This window comes from Symphalangus syndactylus, chromosome 23 (assembly GCF_028878055.3).
Source record: "Symphalangus syndactylus isolate Jambi chromosome 23, NHGRI_mSymSyn1-v2.1_pri, whole genome shotgun sequence".
Classification (NCBI taxonomy): domain Eukaryota; kingdom Metazoa; phylum Chordata; class Mammalia; order Primates; family Hylobatidae; genus Symphalangus; species Symphalangus syndactylus.
This window is the reverse complement of record NC_072445.2, coordinates 35,629,554-35,655,067: the sequence shown is the minus strand read 5'-3', so window position 1 is coordinate 35,655,067 and position 25,514 is coordinate 35,629,554. Positions and strand designations below refer to the sequence as shown.

Sequence of the window (25,514 nt, the reverse complement as noted above, 5' to 3'; positions counted from 1 at the left end):
ACAAATCACTGAAGTTCCAGGTGTATCACAGTGAATCACAGGAGTAGTATAAGGAAGGAGTCTGTTTATAGCCCCTTTATTCAGTTCCTTTTCAGGGATTTGAAGACTCAGATCCTACCTGAATAATCCCAGTCAGAAAAGTTGTGGTTGCCACCACACTCAAGGATTTATTATAGCCCATAAGGTAGGAGGGGGCAGAAAACTCATCCTTGATGAAAGATCCCATGACCAGTTGACCATTGTTGAATGGGCTCACTTTCAGAACGTTGATCAGCAGAGCACTCACCAGGAAGAAGGAACCTATGGAAGAAGATGTTAGGCAGAAGGTGAAGTTTCAAGTCCAGGTAAACTGATACTGACAAAAGCAAGGTATGGTTGAATTCCGAATTGTCCTTCAACTGAATAACTTTTCTCATTTGAAAGTGGCCATTGAGAAGTAAGAAAGATCAAGAAAGAGAACTGTGCCTCCACATATTGTGACCAACTCATGGAATTTAGATGGTGGTGGTTTAGGTATTTAGTCTCTTTGTGTTATGGGTATGTTGAGTGCAATAGAGAAGTTGATTGAAATGGGTGTCAGGCTCAGCTGCTGTGTCTGCTCTTAGAGAAGGTTAAAAGTGAGATGGCAATGTAAATATTAGAAAACAAAGCAATCACCGGGCATGGTGGCTCATGCCTGTAATCCTAGCACTTTGGGAGGCCGAGGCAGGTGGATCACCTGAGATCAGGAGTTTGAGACCAGTCTGACCAACATGGAGAAACCCCATGTCTACTAAAAATACAAAATTAGCTGGGCATGGTGGTGCATGCCTGTAATCCCACCAACTCAGGAGGCTGAGGCAGAAGAATCACTTGAAGCCAGGAGGCGGAGGTTGCAGTGAGCCAAGATGGCGTGATTGCACTCCAGCCTGGGCAACAAGAGCGAAACTCCATCTCAAAAAAAAAAAGAAAACGAAGCAGTCAATAACAATAGGAAGAAAAATAATACTGACACTGAGATAAATTAAACTGATTTCAAACATTATTTTGTTTAGTCCTCATATTGTCATAACACATAAGAGAGCAAAGATACATCTTAACTTTAAATTTACCTAACGTAAATAAATCTCTAACAACCCTTATTATAAGTATTTGGAAATGATTGTGAGGTTCCTCAGAAACTTGGAAATACAGGAATAAAATTGTTTTCTTGGTGTTCAAATGTAAAATCAACACATAGCGGATTGAATAAAGACACGAGCTATTCTTTATTTTTATTATTAATATTTATTTATTTATTTTGAGATGGAGTTTTGCTCTTGTTGCCCAGGCTGGAGTGTAATGGAGTGATCTTGGCTCACTGCAACCTCCACCTCCCGGGTTCAGGTAATTCTCCTGCCTCAGTCTCCCAAGTAGCTGGGATTACAGACACCCGCCACCATGCCTAGCTAATTTTTTCTATTTTTAGTAGAGATGGGGTTTCACTATGTTAGCCAGGCTGGTCTCAAACTCCTGACCTCGTGATCTGCTTGCCTTGGCCTCCCAAAGTGCTGCGATTACAGGCGTGAGCCACCGTACCTGGCCAAGCTATTCTTAGAAAAGGAAAAGTAGCACTTCACATCTGGAAGGATGGGATGTTAATCAGACTGAACATAAAGACATATATAAAGAATGTGTCATTCACAATGGTAAATGTTGGCGGATTGGTCAGTTCAGTGGAGAAATCCAGGAAAAGGTACATCACTGAGTAAATGTTGGCAATGACCTTCTAAACTTATGGGGGAATTTTGTGATTTGATTTCTATGCAGGCTCACCTAGGTGAAGTAAATGTGCTGATCATATGACCTTTAATTAGTCTGGCCTCTGTAATAGTTATTTCTAATTATAAATTAGTAGATGGACTTTTGAGTCAGGGAAGGGAAGTATTTATCCTATGGAAGTCAGTGTTTTGATTACTGTGATAACATTTTCTCACTGTAAATTAATAAGCTGGCATGCTGTATTACAAGTCAGCCCATGGAGTTTGGTTATTATGGTTCAGATGAAGGAAGTATCTGCTCTAGGAGTATTGACACAATCATTTCTGGATCTTCTGGGTTGAGGTAAGTCAGATTCCAATGTATGGTGATTTCTTAAGGAAAGTACCTCTGCCCTTTAATTTCTTTGGGAAACATCTTGCTGGCCTGTTTTCTGGTGTTGACAATAATGATACACTAGAAGTATTTATTTCTACAATCTGAACACTAACTGTATGGATAGAATGTCCACCTCCTGCCTCCTTTCTTTCTATCTTAAAGATAGCTTTATGTTGGGTTCCTTAGCAATAAGTATATGATCAAGATGGAAACTTCATCCACCGCATGTGTATTTCAGTGCTGAACTCACCAATGGACATTTGATGACATGATCCAAAAATTACATAAATTACCGAAGAACAGAAAGCTGCATAAGCGATGTTGAGAGGAGGAATCAGTTGCCTTGCCAGCAAACTAAGTGTCAGGCCTGAAAAACAAGATAATTTAAGAAAAAGCAGCTTGTCTTTAAAAGTCACCTTAAATAAAAACTGTAAAGAATATTTAAAATAAAAATCATCCATGTGTATAGCTGACTGAGTGTGGTAATAATATTTCTGAACATATGGTCCTTCATTAGCACTTTTTATTATCTTCTTTGATTCCTAGCTTCTCTTCCTATTTTGCCACATGCTTTTACACTTCAATTCAATATCATAGGCTGAAACATCATTCACTGTCAGGTCTTAATACTAAGCATGTGAAGCAAATACCACAGCAATAAGACCCCTAATTCTAACAGCTCAAAAGCAGCCCCATCCTTATTCCTAGTCTAGCACAAGCAGGCCCTGGGAATTCTCCAGGGCTGAAGATAAAACTGGAGAGCAAGGCAAGAATCACACTTCACTGACTTGAAGTTGGTATGTGTTGGTTCTCTTCCATAGGCCAATCACTGCAGCCTCTTCCTTCAGTTGCTTCTCTAATACTTACTTTCTTTTCTAAGAAGCACCATGAGAATTTGGAAATTTTGAAGCAAATGGACTAACAGTCATAGTGTCATCCTTTTGATGTTTCAAGCCCCTATTTCCTTCCCTAAGAGTCTGTCCTCAATTTACATCATACTGATATACTCATCTAAATTCAGTTATGAATTTAGTGAGGTGGTTTATTGTCTTAGATAAGCAAGGCTCCTTTTTATAAGACATTTCAAACATATACAAAAATAGAGTATAATGAATTCCATATACCCATCATCCACTTCAACAATGGTCAACCCATAATCAATCTATGCTTCTACTCCTCTCTCACCCTATATTACTTTGAGGCAAATCCAAGGCATTTGATTATTTAATCTGTAGATATTTTGGTATGTGTCTGTAAATGATAATACTCTTCTAATTTAAGTACAATATCATCATTATCCACTCAGTGTTCAAATTTCCCCGATTATCTTACAAATGATTGTTGTGGTAGAGGGTCTGTAATATGATCCACAATGGCCAATTGGTATTCTTTTTTTTTTTTTTTTTTTGAGACGGAGTCTCGCTCTGTTGCCCAGGCTGGAGTGCAGTGGCGCCATCTCGGCTCACTGCAAGCTCCGCCTCCCGGGTTCACGCCATTCTCCTGCCTCAGCCTCCAGAGTAGCTGGGACTACAGGTGCCTGCCACCACGCCCGGCTAATTTTTTTTCTATTTTTAGTAGAGATGGGGTTTCACTGTGTTAGCCAGGATGGTCTCGATCTCCTGACCTCGTGATCCGCCCGCCTCGGCCTCCCAAAGTGCTGGGATTACAGGCGTGAGCCACTGCGCCTGGCCTATTTCTTTGCTTTTCTTTACCAGTAGTGTACATATCCCTACACAATATAGTTTAATTTGCTCCCATTTTGAAATTTATATTAAGAGTTATACTGAACACAATTTTATTTCTTTTTTTTTTTTGAGACAGAGTCTCGCTCTGTTGCCCAGGCTAAAGTGCAGTGGTGTAATCACAGCTCACTACAGCTTCAACCTCCCAGGCTCAGGGAATCCTCCCACCTCAGTCTCTCAAGTAGCTGGGACTACAGGTATGCACCACCATGCCCATCTAAACTTTTTGTAGTTTTCATAGAGACAGGGTGTCACTGTGTTGCCAGGCTGGTCTTGAACTCCTGGGCTCAAGCAGTCCACCCGCCTCAACCTCCCAAAGTGCTAGGATTATAGGCATGAGCCATTGCACCTAAGCATAGTTGATTTTTATATGCTGATTTAGTATCTAGCAACATTCATAAAATCTTATTATTTTCTTTGTTTTTCTTTTATTTTTTATGTCTTTTTAAAATCTTTTTTTGCTTTTAAAAAATCATATTAATTTTCTTTATATTCTTTTGAATTCTTTGCATAAAAAATCATCTGTGAATAATGAAGCTTTATTCCTTTATAATTCTTACACTTTGTACTTCTTTTTCTTGCTTTAATATACTGCGTATGCACTCCATTATAATGTTGAATAGCCCCTATTTACTTTTTTCTTTTTTTGCGACAGTGTCTTGCTGTGTCACCCAGGCTGGAGTGCAGTGGTAGGATCTTGGCTCACTGCAGCCTCGACCTCCCAGGCTCCAGTGATCCTTCCACCTCAGCCTCCCAAAGTAGCTGGGACTACGGGCGCTTGCACCACCACACCTAGTTAAATGTTTTTTTTTTAGTAGAGACAAGGGTTTCACCAGTCTGGTCTTGAACTCCTGAGCTCAAGCGATCTGCCTACCTTGGTCTCCCAAAGTGCTGGGATTACAGGCATGAGCCACCACGCCTGGCCCCCATTTACTCTTGAAAAGCAATGTGTAGCATGAGGAGAAAATCTTTTGTTAGTTTTATATAACTAACCAATGCTGGGAAGGTAAGAGAATTACTAGGTTAACAATTTGAGAATTAAGTTATCTAGTCTCATTTAAGCTTAGGCCATAGTGAAATAGAGAGAATTAAAATTTCCAAACTTTCCAACAACTTAAAATTTTCAAAAATTTTAAACTAATTTTAGAATTACAGAAAAGTTACAAAAATAATGCAGTTTCTATATATCCCTTCCACAGCTTCTCTTAATGTTAACATTTTATGTAGTCATAGTATATTGATCAGAACTAGGAAACTAACATTAGAAATTAAAAACTTTATTTGTATCCCATCAGTTTTTTTACTAATGTCTTTCATTTTGTTCTAGGATTCTATCCAGAGTCTCACATTTCATTTAGTTGTTATTTCCCCTTATTCCTGCAATCTATAACGGTTCTGTAATTTTTACCTGTCTTTCATGACTTTGACACGTTAAAAGAGTATTAATAGATCAGTTATTTTGTCAAATACTCCTCAATTTTGGTTTGCCTTATATTTCCTTATGATTATACTAAGGTTATACGCTTTTGGCAAGAATACTACAGAAATGATGTTGTATCTTTCTTATTGTATCATATCACAGGAGTTGTGATATTCATATATTTTACTACTGGTAATGCTCACATTAATCACTTAGTTGAGCTATTTTCTCCTAGGTTTTCTATTGTAAAGTAGTGGGGTAGTTAATAAATATCTCGAGGGAGATACTTTGAAAGTATGCAAATCCTGTTTCTTAGTTTGTAAATTTTCACCCACTGGTTTTAGCATCCACTGGGTAGATTTTATGTACAATTATTACTGTAGTATTTTCATGAAGGTGATTTTGTATTTTCTTCTTTAATTCTACATTTATAAATTGGAATTCTACTGTAAGGAAGATCCAGCACCTTTTTAATAAGGTCTTCATCATATAGTATTTTTGTTTCATTTGAATAAAATTATTGTCATCAGGTATTCAAATGTAAGTACAATTTTTGAATTATTCACACTACAAATTATCTTATTATTCACATCAATTAAACTAATATTCAATCCCTTAATCAAGTATTAAGAGCTGGTTGGATGCATTCATTCATATAGCTATGTAATCTTTTTTTTTTTTCCGATGGAGTCTCGCTCTGTTACCCAGGCTGGAACGCAGTGGTGTGATCTCAGTTTACTGCAGCCTCTGCCTCCCAGTTTTAAGCAATTCTCCTGCCTTAGCCTCCTGAGTAGCTGGGATTACAGGCACATACCACTACACCTGGCTAATTTTTGTATTTTTAGTAGAGACAGGGTTTTGCCATATTGGCTAGGCTGGTCTCGACCTCCTGACCTCAAGTGATTCACCTTCCTCAGCCTCCCAAAGTGCTCGGATTACAGGTGTGAGCTACCATAACCAGCTATGTAATCATTTTTATTCAACAGATATCTTTTGAGTACCTACTATGTGCTAGGTGTTGTGGTGAATGCTAGATATTACTCTAATGCCATTCTTATTTTGATACAAGATTATACTGATGACTTTTTAATTTAGCAATGAGATATCCTCCAACTTTGGTCTTTATTTAAATATAAGTAGAAACCGGCAGGGGACTCATAGTTAAAGCATCAATTCCAAGAGTTTAGCTGTCTCATTGCAGCACCATAGGAATATGCTAGAAATTTTATTCATAGAAATAAAGTGACTATATTAATACAAATGGGCCATTTTGGTTGTAGCTGCCACATGAAAATTTCTTTTTGCAGGAATGCAACTAGCACATATGGTAACTTAGTGTGAATACTCTCTTATTCTGAGAATGCAAGGCTGGTTCAATATTCAAAAAAATCAATTAATGTAACCTGCCATATTAATCATCTAAAGAGAAAAACCACATGGTCATATCAATAGATGCAAAAAATCATTTCACAAAATACAACATTGATTTATGATAAATTTCTCAGCAAACTGGAGTAGATGAAAACTTCCCTAACCTAATAAAGGACATCAACAAAAATCCTACAGCTAACATCATACTTAGTGGTAAAGGACTGAATGCTTTCCCCCTATGTTCAGGAACAAGGCAAGAATGTCTATTCTCACCACCCTTATTCAACATAGTATTGGAAGTCTTAGCTAGTATAACAAGCAATAAAAAGTTATAAAGGCCATTCATATTAAAAAGAAATAAACATAACTGTCCCTATTAACAGATGACATGATTGTCAATGTAGTTAATTCCAGGGAATCTACAAAAAATTCTTAGAACTAATAAAGGAGTTTCAGGATACAAGAAAAACACACAAATATCAATTGCATTTTTATATGCAAACAATGAATAATTGGAGACTGAACCATCATTTAAACCCCTAAAATGAAATACTTTGGCACAAATCTAACAAAACACATAGGATCTCTATGCTGAAAACTACAAAAGGCTGATGAAAGACATCAAGGGACCTAAATAAATGGAGAGACACACATAATCATGGATTGGAAGACAACATAATAAAGATGCCAATTCTCTCTGAAATGATCTATAGATTTAATGGAATACCCATCAAAATCTAAACAAAAGCCTTTTTTGGTAAATTTAGATAAGCTGATTATAAAATGAATACGGAAGAATAGCTAAAACGATTTTGGAAAAAAAATAGCTGGAGGAAGCATATCACTCAACCTTAAAACTCACTGTCAAGACATGGTATTTAAAGGGATAGACACATAGATCGATGGAACAGAATGAAGAAAATTTAGGAGACTCACACAAAAGATGCCTATTTGATCTCTGACAAAGGTGCAAAAACAATTCACTGGAGGATATTCTTTAAAAATGGTGTTGAGGCTGGGCACAGTGGTGCTCACATCTGTAATGCCAGTGCTTTGGGAGGCCAAGGCTGGCAGATCACGAGGTCAGGAGATCGAGACCATCCTGGCTAACACGGTGAAACCACGTGTCTACTAAAAATACAAAAAATTAGCCGGGCATGGTGGCGGGCGCCTGTAGTCCCAGCTACTCGGGAGGCTGAGGCAGGAGAATGGCATGAACCCAGGAGGCGGAGCTTGCAGTGAGCCGAGACTGCACCATTGCACTCCAGCCTGGGTGACAGAGCAAGACTCCGTCTCAAAAAAAAAAAAAAAAAAAAAAATGGTGTTGAGGCCGGTCATGGTGGCTCATCATGACTGTAATCTCAGCACTTTAGGAGGCCAAGGCAGGAGGATGCTTGAGGCCAGGAGTTCCAGACTGCAGTGAGCTATGTTCATACCACTGCATTCCTGCCTGGGTGACAGAGCAAGATCCTGTCTCTAAAAACAAAACAAAACAAAACAAAAGCTCAAAAATTAACAATAAGAAAAAAATAAAACCTCAGTGGAAAAATAGGCCAAGTACTTGCACAAACCCTTCAAAGAAGATATGAGGATTGCAAGTTAGGCACATGAAAAGATGTTCAACCTCATTAACCATTAGGGAAATGCAAATTAAAACAATGATGAGATACCACTATATACTTCTTAGAATGGCTAAAATAAAAGATACTAAAAATGAGTCTATCAAAATCAAAACCTTTTGCTCTGGAAGACTGTTAAGAGTATGAAAAGGCAGGCTGCAGACTGGGAGAAAATATTTGCAAAACACAAAAGACAAAATAACTAGTATCCAGAATCTACAAAGCATTCTCAGATCTCAATAGTAAAAACAGAATTTAACTAGAACATGGGCAAAAGACATGAAGAGCCATTTTATGAAAACAACAGATAGAAATTAGCATATGAAAAGATGTTAAATATCACTAGCCATTAAGACAATGCAAACTAAAACCACAATGAGATATCACTACATGATTATCAGAATAGCTAAAATAAAAAATAGTGACAACAGCAAATGTTGGTGAGGATACAGAGCAACTGGATCACTCATAGATTGCTAGTGGGAATGTAATATGTTAAGCCACTCTGGAAAACAGGTTGGTGAAAAAAGGCAACAGGCAACTCCTATATACTCCAGCAATGTACTACACTTCTAAGCATTTATCCCAGATAAATGAAGACTTAACATTTATTTTAAAAACCTGCACATGAGGCGAGGCGCTGTGGCTCTCGCCTGTAATCCCAGTACTTTGGGAGGCCAAGGTGGGTGGTCACTTAAGGTTAGGAGTTTATGACCAGCCTGGCCAACATGGTGAAACCCTGTCTCTGCTAAAAGACAAAAGTTAGCTGGGCATGATGGTGTGCGCCTGTAATCCCAGCTACTCAGGAGGCTGAGGCAGGAGAATTGCTTCAACCCGGGTGGCAGAGGTTGTAGTGAGCCAAGATCGTGCCACTGCACTCCATCCAGCCTGGGTGACAGAGCGAGACTTCCTCTCAAAAACAACAACAACAACAACAACAACAACAAACCTGCATATGAATGTTCATATCATCTATATATGTAATACCAAAGCCTGGAAGCAATCCAGATATCCTTCAATGGGTAAATGTTTAAATGAACTGTGATACATCTATACCATCGACTATTACTCAAAAATAAAAAGTTATAAACAATTCATATATACAACAATCTGGATGAATCACCACAGAATTATGAGGGAAAAAACCCATACCAAAGGGTTATATGCTGTATGATTCCTTTTAGATAACTTTCTTGAAATGTTAAAATTATAGAAGTGAAGAACATATTAATGATTGCTAGGGATTAAGAGGAGTTAGGGACAGGAGACAGGTAGAGGTGGCTATAAAAAGACAACTTGAGGGATATTTGTGGTGGTGAAAGTGTTCTCTATCTTGACTGAAACAATGCTGATATCCTGGTTGTGAGACTGAACCATAGCTTTGCAAGATATTACCATTAGGGAAACTGGATAAAGGGTACATGGGTTCTATCTGTTGTTTCTTACAAACGCATGTGAATCTGTAATTATCTCAAAATAGAAAGTTTAATTTTAAAAATATTGACAATATCAACTGCTGATGAGGACGTGGAGGAAATGAAATTCTTATGCTTTGCAGGTGGGGATGTAAAATGGGAGAAAAACCACTCTGGAAAACAGTTTGGTGGTTTCTTATAAACATACACGTACCATGTGACCAGCGATCCAGCTCCAGCTTAGTAAAATGAAAACTATGTTCACTCAAAACCTGTACATGAATGTTCACAGCAACTTCATTTGTGAGAGACCGAAACTGGAAACAAAATCTCTATCAACAAGTGAATGGATAAACAAGCTGCGATATATCCATATAGTAGAATATTACTAAGCAATAAAAATGAACTATTGATACACACAACAATTTGCGTGAATCTCAAAGGCATAATGCATAATGAAAGAAGCCAGCCTTTGAAATTTACATACTGTATTATTCCATTTATATGATGTGCTCAAAAAGACAGAATTATGGTGCTGGAGAACAGATCAATGGTTGCTAGGGGTTATAGATTGGGGGGATGTGACTTAAAAAGCATGGCATGAGAGAGTTCTGGAGGTGATGGAACTGCTCTGCATCAATTGTGGTGGTGGTTACACAAATCTATATATGTGTTTCTTTGTTGTTGTTTTTTTTTTTTTGAGATGGAGTCTCACTCTGTCACCCAGGCTGGAGTGCAGTTGTGCGATCTTGGCTCACTGCAACCTCCACCTCCTGGATTCAAGCAATTCTCCTGCCTCAGCCTCCCAAGTAGCTGGGATTACAGGTGCGTGCCACCACGCCCAGCTAATTTTTGTATTTTTAGTAGAGATGGGATTTCACTATGTTGCCCAGGCTGGTCTCAAACTCCTGATCTCAATCAATCTGCCTGCCCAGGCCTCCCAAAGTGCTGGGATTACAGGCATGAGCCACCGGTCCCAGCCAAGTGTGTTAAAATCAATCTGAGTATACACCAAAAGGGGAAAAAAAAGCCAATTTTACTATTTGATAATTTAGAAACAAATAAGTAAACAAAGATTTAAAAAGTCATCTGTTTTCCTCAATAACAGTGCTGTGTTAGAGCTGGATTTCAGCCACAACTTGTTCATGTTCTTGACCTCTTTTGTGCTATCCACAACCTGCCCAATCACAAGCTTCAACCCTGCCTGTTGAGCCTCAGAAAAATAGAGAAATGGAGATATTTAAAGACTATCTGGGGAACTATAAACTACTGTGAGTAAAGGATTTATAAAACCCATTCTATTTTTTGAGGATGAATTTGATCTGGGGTTAACTTTCTAGCTCTGTTTCCCTGGAAACCTTATAATGGTAGAACGTCAGCTGTGTTACCAGGCAGAATTGCTAATGGTAAAAATGAACCCAAATAGTATGTTCTATCTGGACCAAGAGGACTGTGAATGAAAGATAAATATCCAGTTGGAAGCCCTACCTTTGGGATTCTCTGAGCATAGTGACTCTTACAACTGGACTTGTCCATTGTGGGACTCTGGAAGCAATATTTATGGAACTGTTACAAAGTTGTTGATTCCTATTTGGGAAATGAGTTTTTAAAGCCCAGATAAGCTCCCACACCTATCTGTGTGATCTTGTTGTCTTACATCTGAACTGCTACTTGGAAGACCAAAGAGTGGGCACTGGATTGCTTGTCACTTGCTGGAGAGATGCTGGCATGCTATGTTTCCTATCCTTCACCTTTTTTTTCTTTTTTGAGACAGGGTCTTGCTTTGTTGCCCAGGCTGGAGTGCAGTGGTGTGATCACTCCTCACTACAGTCTCGACCTCCTGGGCTCAGGTGATCCTCCCACCTCGGCCTCCAGAGTAACTAAGACTACAGGTACACATCACCAGGCCCCGCTAATTTTTGTGTTTTTTTGTAGAGACAGAGATTCACCATGTTAGCCAGGCTGGTCTGGAACTCCCGAGCTCAAGCAATCTGTCAGCCTTGGCCTCCCAAAGTGCTGGGATTACAGGCATGAGCCACTGTGCCCGGCCTATCCTTCCCCTGTCTAGGTAAAACCAATGCCAAGTGAGATGTATTATAGTCATGAGTATGAAATAACTAGTTAAGGGAAAAAATAACAAAGAGTGGGTGTTACAAGTACTCTGGAAAGAATTCAAGGGTCTAAAGTAAACTAAGTCTTTTGGAACAACCCCGGAGAGGTTAGAAATCTGGCAGATAAGGGAACAAATGGTAATGCTGTGAATAAAATTCAATATTTTTTTCTATTCATGTAGCACAAGTAATTGTTTACCCTGGGCACATGGACAAGGTCTGATACATTGTCTTTGGATGAACAGGCTTCATATCTTCCTTACCTTGGGGAACTTGCACAAGGCCAACACTTATACCAGCAAGTAAGTCTCCCAGAAGCCAATCCTTTAATCGATACATACACATCCATTCTAGGAAGGGAAAGATTGTAAGCATGCATCGTAGGAACCTGTGCCATGAGCAGCTGTGAGAGAGAAGAGCAAAGACTTGGTTAGTTTCTCCAAAGAAAATGCCCGCATAGCCAAGAAAAGGCATTTGGCCCACATAGCCAAGAAAAAGCAGAGTCTTGTTAGCACTAGTGACAGTTTGACATATTGGACCAGATAATTCTTTGTTGTTGGGTTGTCCTGTGCATTGCAGGATGTTTAGCAGCATCCCTTGTCTCTACACATTCACACATTCGATATCAGTAGAACTCCCTCCTTCAGCTGTGACAGCTAACAGTAACAATGTCTCCAGACATCGCCACATGTTCCCTGGGGGACTAAATCACCTTAGCTTCAGAACCAAGTGCTATGTATATGTCAAGAACTAAGCCATATACATCCAGCATGTAATCAGTTCTGTGTTTTTACAGGATATTTGGGAAGAATTAAACCTAGCAATTTGCCAGTAGAAAAATGGACTGCTGTTGTTTTCTTTTGACAAGGACAGTGTTTTGAGGTGTGACATTGATAGGTGGAAGGGCAGTTAACACATTCATGTTATTCCCAATTAGGAGAGTCCCCAAGTGCGAGGCAGGTGCACAAAGTGTGTTCTTTCTAATTATGACCCTCTGTGGAGGAGAGGAGAGCATGGAACTAAAATTTTTACTAAACATTTACTCTGTCTGGCCTTGACCTGTGACATGTAGAAATTAGTAGAAAATAGAGAATATGAAGTCCTGTGCTTAAGGACTTAGTTATGTAAGGAAACAACTTTATAAAATGAAACTTTATTATCCTTTAGCCCAGTAGATCTCAACTAGGTGCAGTTTTGTTCCCCTATGTACATGTGGCAATGTCCAGAGACTTTTTTTTTTTTTTTGAGATGGAGTCTTGCTCTGTCGCCCAGGCTGGAGTGCAGTGGCACAATCTTGGCTCACTGCAGCCTCTGCCTCCCGGGTTCAAGCAATTCTCCTGCCTCAGCCTCCTGAGTAGCGGGATTACAGGCATGCACCACCATGCCTGGCTAATTTTTGTATTTTTAGTAGAGATGGGGTTTCACCACATTGGCCAGGCTGGTCTTGAACTCCTGACCTCAGGTGATCTGCTCGCCTCAGCCTCCCAAAGTGCTAGGATTACAGGCATAAGCCACCATGCCTGGCCCAGAGACATTTTTGATTCTTGCAATTGGCAAGTGGGTAGAGGCTAAACATCACAGAATGCACAGGCCAATTCTCCACAAGAAAGAATTTTCTGGTCCAAAATGTCAATGATGCTGAGATTGAGAAAACCTGCTTTAACTTTTAGATCATCTAAAACAACAGAATCATCATTAATCAACCAGGAAAACCAATTTGGTTTTAAATTGTTTTTCATTATTTAGATTTTAGCAGGGGTTGAAAGCAAAAAGTATGAAGATTTTTCGTGTGTAAACTGAGCTAGATAATTGGGATTTGACTACAGCAACAAATATAACTTTAACATAGTCAGGGCTGAAGTGCATGCTCAGACAAGAAGTAATTTTACTTATGTTTTACTCTCACAACTATGGCATTACTATTGCTAAGGTAATTAATGCCAAACAAATATGACTTTACCATGGTCACAGGAATAAGTGTGAGTAGAGATGGGGCTAGAAACAAGGTCCTTGATTTCTAGCTCAGTGTTCTAGCCACTCTCCTGCCTCCAAATTTCCTATTGGCAGCTGTGTAATGCTGCTTGGCAGCCATGAGTAAGACCATTGGTTTGGAAGGAACATCACATTGCTGTTCTTAGGAGAGTCCCTGGGTGTGTGGCAGGTGTACAAAATATGCTGTTTCTAATTATGAGCCTCTGTGGAGGAGAGTAGAGCATGGCACTAGAACAGTTTGTTCCTTCACCTGGTTCAGTCTCCCTTCCTCTCTGTGTGTCACTTAAGGAAAGACCAGCCAGCCACCCAAGGCAAAGTCATCAAAGCTCTTCCCCATGGTGAAAAATACAATGGACACAGAGTGATGAGGCTTTAAGAGTGGCAGGAACTAAGGAGGGAATTAGAGGAATGGAAGTTGAAGCTGACGGCGGAACAGTATTAGCATTTAGACATGAATCTGGATTTCAGTTAAGACATCTTAAAAGTGAGAAATGGAAGAATCAAAATGAAAGCACAGGGGAGATTTTGATAAGAGGGGGGATTTGCAGTTGCTAAAGAGGAAGAAAATGAGGAAAGATATTAAGAGGTTTTCTGCAGAAAGGAAGAGATAGGCTTAAAAGATTATTTTATTTACAATAAAAAACTCACTTATGGCCAGGCGCAGTGGCTCACGCCTGTAATCCCAGCACTTTGGGAGGCCAAGGCAGGCGGATCACAAGGTCAGGAGTTTGAGACTGGCCTGGCCAATATGGTGAAACCCTGACTCTACTAAAAATATAAAAAAAAACAGGGTCTGTAGTCCTAGCTACTTGGGAGGCTGAGGCAGAAGAATCGCTTGAACCTGGGAGGCGGAGGTTGCAGTGAGCTGAGATAGCACCACTGCACTCCAGCATGGATGACAGAGCGAGACTCTGGCTCAAAAAAAAGAAAAAAGAAAAGAAAAAGAAAAACTCACTTATCTAGTGCTATTTCCTAGTTGCTTTACAAATACTTTTTAAATCCTCACAATCGCTTTATGAGGCAGGTGCTAATATCATGTTGATCTTACAGATAAGGAAACCGAGGCACAGCAGAATTGAATAGCTTACCTAAGGTCCCATAGCTGAAAAGCAGCAGGACTAGTATTCAAAATCAGGCAGCCTGGCTTCAGAATCGTGCTTTTTTTTTTTTTTTTTTTTTTTTTTGAGACGGAGTCTCACTCTGTAGCTCAGGCTGGAGTGCAGTGGCGCAATCTCAGCTCACTGCAACCTCTGCATTCCGGTCCTAGTTCAAGCAATTCTCCTGCCTCAGCCTCCCGAGTAGCTGGAATGACAGGCACGTGCCACCATGCCCAGCTAATTTTTGTATTTTTAGTAGAGACGGGGTTTCACCATGTTGGCCAGGCTGGTCTTAAACTGCTGACCTCATGATCTGCCTGCCTCGGCCTCCCAAAGTGCTGGGATTACAGGCATGAGCCACTGCGCCCAGCCAGAATTGTGCTCTTAAGCACTGTGCTGTACTAATTTCTGGTTAAAATTCAGAAGTGGAGAGAACCATATGTTTTAGAAGTAGGGAGTAACAGTTGCTAGAAAGCTTATGGGAGGCAGAATGGGTCAGATTTAAGTGTCTGGATGGCAAGGCTAAGTAAGGAAGGTAGAAAGGAGTTAGGTTGAAATTTCACTGGGAATACTTATTTATAATGAGGGTAAAGTTGGGGAAAAAGACTATCATTTTATAGAGACAAAGCCAATGTTGCCCCCAAATACCCTCTTTGGCACATGTCCCCCGATCCATCACGGAGCAGAGGAAGTGAGAGGACTAGCGGGGGATATCCAAGAGCACAACTTGCAAAAGGCAGAATGTGGACAAAGGAGAATGTCTCAAGGAGAGGGCAGTCTGGAGCAGGGCTGTGGAGGGACTTTCCACACTTGTCACCAACATGCCAACATACCAACATGTGCCAATTGTGGGTGATAAACCAGGGGACAAGAAGGACTAATAAATTCAGAGCGTGAGTGAGGACAACTTGAAGAATTACGATTACTATAATGATGTAGGTCACAAAGGATTCTTTTTTTTTTTCTTTTTGAGACAGAGTCTCACTCTGTCACCAGGCTGGAGTGCAGTGGTGTGATCTCCGCTCACTGCAACCTCTGCCTCCCGGGTTCAAGCGATTCTCCTGCCTCAGCCTCTCGGGTAGCTGGGACTACAGCTGTGCACCACCAAGCCCAGTTAATTTTTGTATTTTTAGTAGAGAAGGGGTTTCACCATGTTGGCCAGGATGGTCTCAAACTCCTGACCTCAGTGATCCGCCCACCTCAGCCTCCCAAAGTGCTGGGATTACAGGGTGAGCCACTGCACCCAGCCAGGATTCTTAACCTGAGGTTTGTGGACCCCCAAGGGGTCTGTAGATAGTATTCGGGGACATATGTGAAATTATATAGGAGAACTTACATCTTTATTTCACTAACTTCTTTAGCATTTCCTTCAATTATGAATGTTGGCAACAAACCACAGTAGTATCAGCAGAACTTGACTTTGTCACCAGTAGAAATCACAAACATTTCTATATTACATTACAATTGCTAAAGAGATCTTGAAATATTAGTTACATTCATCACTACTTTGAAATTATGGTAGTTATTAGACCCATATTATTAAATAACACAATTTTGGTATTTTTGATATTTAGATAACTATTTCAATGTAACTGGTTTTCCTTATAATCCTGCTTATTTTATGCATTAAAAAGTTATGCAGCCAAGACCATTTACTAGGTGAAGACAATCTCTTCAACAAATTGTCCTGGGAAAACAGAATATGTACATGTAAAAGAATAAAGCTGGACTTTTACCTTACACTATATACAAACATTAATTCAAAAAGGATCAAAGACCTAAATTTAAAAGCTAAAACTATAAAATTCATAGAAGGAAACATAGATGAAAATATGCATGATCTTGGCCCAGAGTGGTGGCTCACGCCTGTAATCCCAGCACTTTGGGAGGCCAAGGCAAGCGGATCACTTGAGGTCAGGAATTTGAGAACAGCCTGACCAATTTGATGAAACCCCGTCTCTACTAAAAATGCAAAAATTAGCCAGGCGTGGTGGTGCGCACCTGTAATCCCAGATACTCGGGAGATGAGGCAGGAGAATCGCTTGAACTTGGGAGGTGGAGGTTGCAGTGAGCGGAGATTGCGCCACTGCATGGCAGCCTGGGCGACAGAGTGAGACTTTGCCTTGAAAAGAAAGAAGGAAAGAAGGAAGGAGGGAAGGAAGGAAGGAAGGAAGGAAGGAAGGAAGGAAGGAAGGAAGGAAGGAAGGAAGGAAAGAAGGAGAAAAGAAAAGAAAAGAGAAAAGAAAAGATGCATGATCTTGCATGATCTTGAATTTGACAATAGTTTCTTAAATATGGCACCAAAAGTCCAGGCAACAAAAGAAAATACAGATAAACTGGATTTCATCAAAATTAAAAACTTTTCTACATCAGCCAGGTGCGGTGGCTCACGTCTGTAATCCCAGCACTTTGGGAGGCCGAGGCAGGCGGATCACCTGAGGTCAGGAGTTCAAAACCAGCCTGGCCAACATGGTGAAACCCCATCTCTATTAAAAATACAAAAATTAGCTGGACGTGGTGGCACATGCCTGTAGTCCCCACTACTCAGGAGGCTGAGGTAGGGGAACCTGGGAGGCAGGGGTTGCAGTGAGCAGAGATTGTGCCATTGCACTCCAGCCTAGGCAGCAAGAGTGAAACTCTGTCTCAACAAAACAAAATAAAAAACCAAAAAACTTTTCTACATCAAAGGACACTATCAACAGAGTAAAAGACAACCTGCAGAATGGGAGAAAACATTTACAAAATTATATAAGATTTACAAACATATATCTGATAGAAGTTTAATATCCAGAATATATGAAGAACTATAACTCATCAACAAAAAGACAAACAACCTAATTTTACAAAGGACAAAGGAAATGAATAGACATTTCTCCAAAGAAGATATACAATTAACCAATAAACACACCAAAAGATACTCATCATCTTTAGTCATCAGGAAAATGCAAAACAAAAGCAAAAACAAAAAACCACGATGAGATATCATTTCATACCTAATAGGTTGGCTATAATTAAAAAAAAATGGAAAATAACAAATGTTGGAGAGGACATGGAAAAATTGTACATTGCCAGTGAAAATGTAAAGTGGTGCAGCTACTGTGGAAAACAGTTTGGCAGTTCCTTAAAAAGTTAAATTTACCACAGATTTGTGATGTGATTCAATAATTCTAGTCCTAGTTATAGGACTTCAAACAGATCTCCTGTGCCAATGTTCATGGCAGCATTATTTACAGTAGCCTAATAGTGGTAGAAACAACTCAAATGTCTGTTAACGAATGGATAAACAAAAATGTGGTATATAAATACAATGGAATATTAGTCAGCCATAAAATGAAATGAAGTTCTAATACATGCTACAATATGGATGAACCTTGAAAACATTATGCTAAGTGAAAGAAGTCAGACACAAAAAGACAAACATATTGTATGATTCTACTTAAATGAAATAGCTAGAATAGGCAAATTCATAGAGACAGAAAGCAGAAGAGAGGTTACTTGGGCTGAGGGGAGGGGGAAATGGGGAATTATTGCTTAACAGAATTTCTGTTTGAGGTGATGAAAAAGTTTTGGAAATAGATAGCGGTGATGGTTGCACAACATTGTGAATGTCAGTCATGCCACTGAATTGTATATTTAAAAATGGTCAAAATAGCCAATTTTATGTTATACATATTTCACCACAATAAAAAACATTTAAAAAATTATTCTGAAAGATGTTGATTAACTTTATCGGACTGCTAGAAGGTTCAAAGCAGAAAAACAGGGTAAGAGCCCCTGAACTGTAGGACCTAGCTAGTCACAGTGGGTATCAGAGGTGGTGCTGGTAGATTATACCTTGGTGACCAGGAGTACCACCATGTGGGCACTGTTGGATATGAGACTAGAAGAATCTCATTCCCCTACCATTAATCAGTCCACCATGGCTATCTTATTTATTTATTTTTTTTGAGACGGAGTCTTGCTCTGTTGCCCAGGCTGGAGTGTAGTAGCGCAATCTTGGCCCACTGCAACCTCCGCCTCCCAGGTTCAGGCAATTCTCATGCCTCAGCCTCTTGAGCAGCTGGAATTACAGGCACGTGCCACCACGCCCAGCTAATTTTTGTATTTTTAGTAGAGACGGGGTTTCACCATGTTGCCCAGGTTGGTTTCAAATTCCTGGACTCAAGTGATCTGCCCGCCTTGGCCTCCTGAAGTGCTGGGATTACGGGCGTGAGCCATTGCGTCTTGCTGGCTATCTAATTTTTGGTCAGGAGTCTGGTAGTCGTGGTTGATTGAACAATGGAATTGTGAAATATCCTCCTTAGGTACCGTACGGACACCCAAGATCTTTATGCCCAAGAAGTTTACAATCAAAAAGGTACTACAGGACAAACCACAAAAATGACTGAAGAAAAATTGCACATTAAACTGCATGATTCTGATTACAGGAACTCAGACAAGAAAGAGAAGTGGACACCAAAGGAGTCAGGTTAGGTTTCAGTCCTGCCCAGCTCGGCAGCAGCTGAAAGACTGGACACACGTACCAGCACTGGACGTGGTGTCTGAAGGTGGTGATGTTAATGTTCATGTTTCCAGAAGAGGAGGACTTCCTTTTGTGTTCCTGTTGAAAGGTCTCCTCATTGTATACTTCACGCTTAACATCATATGCGAATGAGTTTCGCCTGGACTTAGAGCTGAAGCCAGAGATGGCACTCCTCTCTAGTTGTGCCATTCCTGGATGAGTGGAAAGAGGGCAAATAAAAAAGCATTTTCAGTAATCCAAATCCTCAGCATATTTTTAAGGAAATAAAATTCCTATATAATAATGTTTTACACTTGCATAGCATCTTTCAGTTGTAAAAAACTCTTTCTCAATGTTGTACAATTTTATGTGTATTCTTTTCATTTTTCAAATGGAGACAACAAAACCCAGAAGTTTAAACAGTCTTTGCTGTTTGATACTTATCAGAGCCAGGACTAGAACCCAGGTGTTCTGCTAGGAGGCCTAGTTTTCTTTATATTCAATTGTGTTGATATGTTGTAGGAAAATGATCAAGAGGTAGACAGTATTAATCAACAATTTTCACTGAAAATGCTCACTATCCAGCATATATGAAGAAGTCCAGATGAAGGGTTAAGTGCTCAATACAAGTCTTGTAACTCCTCTAAAATAGCAGACATCATTATCCCTTTACCTTTTACTTTTCTTCACAGCACTTGCCAGCACCTGATTCATTATTTGTCTGTTTGTCCATTGTCTGTTTCCCCCATAAAATGTAAGACCAGGAAGCAGGACTGTGACTATTCACAGTGGCAGACCCAGGACCCAAAATAATGGCTTTCACTTAGCAACTTAGCAGGCCCTTAACAAATATTTCTTGAATGACTGCCAAGTATACAGTTAGTGGCCTCATGGTGTAGCAGAAAAAGCTATAGAAGTTCAAGACTAGACTGGGCAACATGGTGAAACCCTGTCTCTACTAAAAATAGAAACAAAATTAGCTGGGCATGATGGCACAGCATGTAGTCCTAGCTGCTCAGGAGGCTGAGGTGGGAGGATCACCTGAGCCCAGCAGGTGGAGGTTGCGGTGAGCCGGGATCGCACCACTGTACTCCAGCCTGGGTGTCAGAGCGAGACCCTGTCTCTAAAAGAGAAAAAAATCTATATTATCCTGCTTTCTTAAAAGATTGAAAAGATAGAATAAATGAGGATGGATAGGGATCCATCTCTGGGAGAAAGTATAACCATTCTTAATAATCTATGTTTTTGAACAATAAAGAAAGCATAAACTCTAAAATTCTTCCACATAAATGTAAAGAAGCATAGGTATAAACCACATACCTATAAAATATATCAGTAAACCCTCAAATTATATAGATTACACAATTATATAGATGATGAGTGATGCTGCAAATAAGTTTAATGTGTCAGCAACTTTGTTTCCCTTCAGAACAATCATCATCATCATCATTGCCAACATTTATTGGGCATTTATCCTATGCCATGAGTTGCACTAGATTTTTTCACAAGTTAGGTCATTAAATTTCCACAACAATACCAGTACTACTATTTCTTCCATTTTAGAGGTGTAAAACTAAGGTTTTAGAAAACGTAAGTAACCGGGCCATAATTATATATTGTATTTTTACCCTCAAAGCATTGGGTAGAAGTAGTATGTTGTATAACAACCATGAACTAAAGATCACAAATTCACTAAACCAGTGAGGTGACTGGGGAATACAGAAGAGGATGGGAGAGGTATTTTACAATATATCACTTAAGATAATTAGTGCCTCATGTCTCTTACAAAAAGAAAAAAAGGTAGAACTGTATATTAAAATGTAAGGAATTCCCACCTGCCTTTCTTTCCCCACCCATAGGAATACAGACCCAATCTTCCTTACTTTCCCCGTATAATCGTCCAATGTACTTCCATGAGTAGTCTCTTTGTTCCCAGCAACCTAAACAAGCCTAATTAGTCTGCTAATGACAAAACTGATATCCTGGATCACATCGAGAGTCTAGAACCCAGCATTTTGTTCTGAAAGTGACATTAAAGGAGGATTGGTGTAAAATAGGCAAAACATGACCGTCAAGGAGTGGTGGGAACAGTGGGGCTGGCAAAGGCAGCAGAAGCTGCTTAGCTCTAGCCATTTTTGCCATCGGTCAATGTGGGGCCCGGAATGGCTTAGATCTGATCTTTTCCAGGAGAAGCCATAATGCCAGATTTTTATGTGGAATCTTCTGGCTTTTAAATGTTGTCAATTACTTTACATATGTTTACTATTTTATTTTATTTTATTTATTTATTTTTTTATGGGACAGAGTCTCGCTCTGTCGCCCAGGCTGGAGTGCAGTGGCGCGATCTCGGCTCACAGGGTTTCACCGTGTTAGCCAGGATGGTCTTGATCTCCTGACCTTGTGATCCACCCGCCTCGGCCTCCCAAAGTGCTGGGATTACACGCGTGAGCCACCGTGCCCGACCTATTTTTTATTTTTTATTTTTTTGGAGATGGAATCCAGCTCTGTCACCCAGGCTGGAGTGCAGTTGTGCGATCTTAGCTCACTGCAACCTCCACCTCCCAGGTTCAAGCGATTCTCCTGCCTCAGCCTCCTGAGTAGCTGGGATTACAGGCATGTGCCACCACACCCGCCTAATTTTTGTATTTTTATTTTATTTTATTTTATTTTATTTTTTTTGAGACGGAGTCTCGCCCTGTCGCCCAGGCTGGAGTGCAGTGGTGTGATCTTGGCTCACTGCAAGCTCTGCCTCCCGGGTTCACGCCATTCTCCTGCCTCAGCCTCTCCGAGTAGCTGGGACTACAGGCGCCCGCCACCACGCCCGGTTAATTTTTTTGTATTTTTAGTAGAGACGGGGTTTCACTGTGGTCTCAATCTCCTGACCTCGTGATCCGCCTGCCTCGGCCTCCCAAAGTGCTGGGATTACAAGCGTGAGCCACCGCACCCGGCTTGTATTTTTGGTAGAGACGGGGTTTCGCCATGTTGGCCAGGCTGGTCTTGAACTCCTTACCTCAGGTGATCCTCCCGCCTCGGCCTCCCAAATTGCTGGGATTATAGGCATGAGCCACCACGCCTGGCCTATTTAAAGTCTTTCAGCAGAAGTAGTAATATGTACAGAGATGCATTTTGGGAAGATGAAATGTGCCAGTGTTATGTTCTAGAGCTGAGTTGTCCAGTATGGTAGCCACTGGCTACATGTGGCTATTTAAACTTAAAATAAAAAATTCAGATCCTCAATTATACTAGCTAGATTTCAAGTGCTCAACAGCCAAGTATGGCTAGTGGTTACCTTACTGGACAGTGCAGATATAAAACATTTCCATCATCACAAAAAGTTGTTGGACAGTGGAGATAGGAGAGACTGAGGCAAAACAGCCAATTGGAGACCATTAATATAATAGCCTAGGAGAGGTTATCAAATCATAAACTCCTACGACCACAGTGAGGATGGTTAGGAGGAGCAGGTGGAAAGTTGTCTTTAAGGAACTCCATCAAATGTCTGGCTAACAGCAGCAAGGGTAAACACATGGTTTCCTTATTATTTTTTTTAAGTAATTTTCTTTGGAATTTCTCCAGCTCCATTATATCTTTCTTGATTTCATAGAAACCCTAGTGGCTCATTTTCATGTACTAGCAGGACCCTTCCCAAGAAGATGCAATGACCAGAAACTCCTACTGTTGAGTAGGCCCCACTTAGCAAGACCTACTGAATCAGAAACTCTGGGGGGCCATCAGTCTGTTTTAAGAAGCTGTCCAGACTGCTGGGCCCCCAGAGATTCTGATTCAGTAGGTCTTGCTAGGTAGAAAAAAAAAAAAAGCAAAGAAGCTGTCCAGGTGATTCTGATAAAAATTAAAGTGTGAGTACCACTATAAATATAGTGTATTATCTTTCATGAGCCTTTCAGTGCTAAGTTTGGAGGCCCTGTTAAAATACAAGCACTTTTGGCCTAGCTCTTTCACTCTCCATAGTACCCTTATCCATCCATCCATCCATCCATCCATCCATCCATCCATCCATCCATCCATCCATTTATCTAATTGTTTACATTATCTGTGTTCACAGTGTTTTAAAAGTAAAGAATAGGCCAGGCATGGCTCACTGGCTCATGCCTGTAATCCCAGCACTTTGGAAGGCTGAGGAGGTTGGATCAACTGAGGTCAGGAGTTCAAGACCAGCCTGGCCAACATGGCGAAACCCCGTCTCTACTAAAAATACAAAAATTAGCTGGGCGTGATGGCGTGTGTGTAGTCCTGGCTACTCAGGAGGGTGAGGCAGTAGAATCGCTTGAACCTAGGAAGCAGAGGTTGCAGTTAGCCGAGATCGAACCACTGCATTCCAGCCTGGGAGACAGAGCAAGACTCTGTCTCAAAAAAAAAAAAAAAAAAAAAGTCAAGAATAAAAAGTTTAAATACAACCCAATTTTTTGGCTATTGACCCCAATAATATGAAATCTTGAAAGCTAGTTTAGTTGCAGGAATATCTTCTCCCTGATATTGTTAACTTTTTTATGTTTTCTATAATCATGGAAAGGCGAAATTCACTTCCGAAATTTCAAAATAAGCATTTGTAATTCCAACAGAAACAACCCTAAGCCTGTTACTACCTAGGTTTTTATGGAGAATGTATTGGGAATACAGAAAAGGTATAAGCAAAGAGCCTGGCCTTTAGATCCTTTAGTCACTCTGGCTAGTGGCTAGGGATGACTAGTAAGATGACAGTCCTTAAGCGGATGACCATTGGACACATAAACATAGGACAACCACCTTCCATGCATTGTGGATACAGTAACATGGTGTGTTGGAGAGATGCTCATTATTGGGGTGGGGGTTCTGGAGAAGGCTTCACAGGGGCCCCTGACACATAAATGGCATTTGACATGAAAAGAAACGAGCAAGGAGGTGGGGGTGGGGATTCAGTCACAGGGAATAAAATGAACAAAAGCAGGAGGTCTGAAAGGAGGAGGAACGGCCGGGCAGTCAGGCCTCAGGAGGAAATGGATGGGGTACGCGGTGGGGTGCAGGTAGCACATCAGTTCTGGGGCTTTTGACAATATAGACAGGAGAATTTGAAAGGATGCAGCTTGCAAAACGCACACACTGTCGTCTCTTGTCATTGCCATCCACACGGCCTTTGAAAGTAGAGACAATACCTCAGAGATAAGCTCCCAGGGACGACCGTCATTCATTCATTCCACAGATACTGAGTGCCCACGGCGTGCCTGGCTCTGAGGCATACCTGGGTACCTGCCGGTGACGGACGCAGCCCCCGCCCCGCGACCTGCAGCCCCTGGCGCCCGGGCGTCTCCCAGAAGCGGCTCACCTGGCTCCTTGGCGGGGGGCGGGAGTGCGGGCGCTGGGATCCCACAGGGCTCCCGCCTGGCCGGCGGCGCTGCGGACGCGGATACCGGCGGTTCCCGAGCCGTTGTGGCCTAGCCCGCGGGCGTTCCGGGCGGGCTGAGGAGATGAGAGTGGGGGAGGGGACGAAGAAGAGGAGCATGAGCAGCTGGGCTAGGGAGCCGGGAAAGGGGTACCTGGGTCGCCCTCCTCATACCTGAGTCGTGGGAGCCCCTTGGTATTTGGTAAACCTGGATACCAACGTTCCTACTCTCTCCGAGGTTTTACTATTCTTGATCGAGGGCCTATTTGGTGCCAGGCCTCGTGCCCTGAACATACAGCAGTGCACATGTGTCACATGTGTACTGCACAAACGGTAATTCACTAACGTCTCCGGAAGACTTAAGCCTTCCTCAAGTCAGAAGAGGTAAAAAGAAATGGAGGCTCGGAGAGTCACCCAGGTCTCCAACCATAGGCTCTCTGCCCCACAAGCCTGGCTCTCCGCACTGGATGACACCCTCCTGCCCAGATCGCCGGCTCTGGATGCAGACATGCCGTCTGCACTCACTCCCTTTACCCTCCTCCCACCCTATCCCTGTCCCTAGCACTGTCTCTCACTCCACCTTGTATTCCTGCTTGGCCCAGTTACAGTTTTACACTTGTTTGTTTGATGACTGTGTTAATGTCTACCTTATTATGCACTTTATGTATTCCTTTTTGTAAATCATCTTACCCCTATGAGGGCAGGGATTTTTATCCCTTTCATTAACTGTTTTATTGGCAGTGCCTACAGCAGT

The 25,514-nt window shown here is 41.0% G+C and overlaps 1 protein-coding gene across 3 annotated transcripts in view; it reads right to left on the bottom strand.

Moving 5' to 3' along the window:
- SLC26A8 (solute carrier family 26 member 8) overlaps window positions 1–24,977 on the bottom strand; it is a 78,669-nt gene extending 53,692 nt beyond the window's left edge. The window contains exons 1-6 of one of the 3 annotated variants that reach the window (XM_055263728.2): window positions 24,935–24,977; window positions 24,704–24,837; window positions 19,406–19,595; window positions 12,057–12,196; window positions 2,366–2,482; window positions 119–300 (exon numbers count right to left, since the gene is read on the bottom strand). In XM_055263728.2, the coding sequence (XP_055119703.2) occupies window positions 119–300; window positions 2,366–2,482; window positions 12,057–12,196; window positions 19,406–19,593 (627 nt within the window). In that variant the 5' untranslated portion in view covers window positions 19,594–19,595; window positions 24,704–24,837; window positions 24,935–24,977. Of the gene's footprint in view, window positions 1–118; window positions 301–2,365; window positions 2,483–12,056; window positions 12,197–19,405; window positions 19,596–24,533; window positions 24,639–24,703; window positions 24,838–24,934 lie in introns of those variants that run through there. The other 2 variants (XM_055263729.2, XM_055263730.2) reach the window with 2 other exon arrangements.
- Window positions 24,978–25,514: the final 537 nt, after the last annotated feature.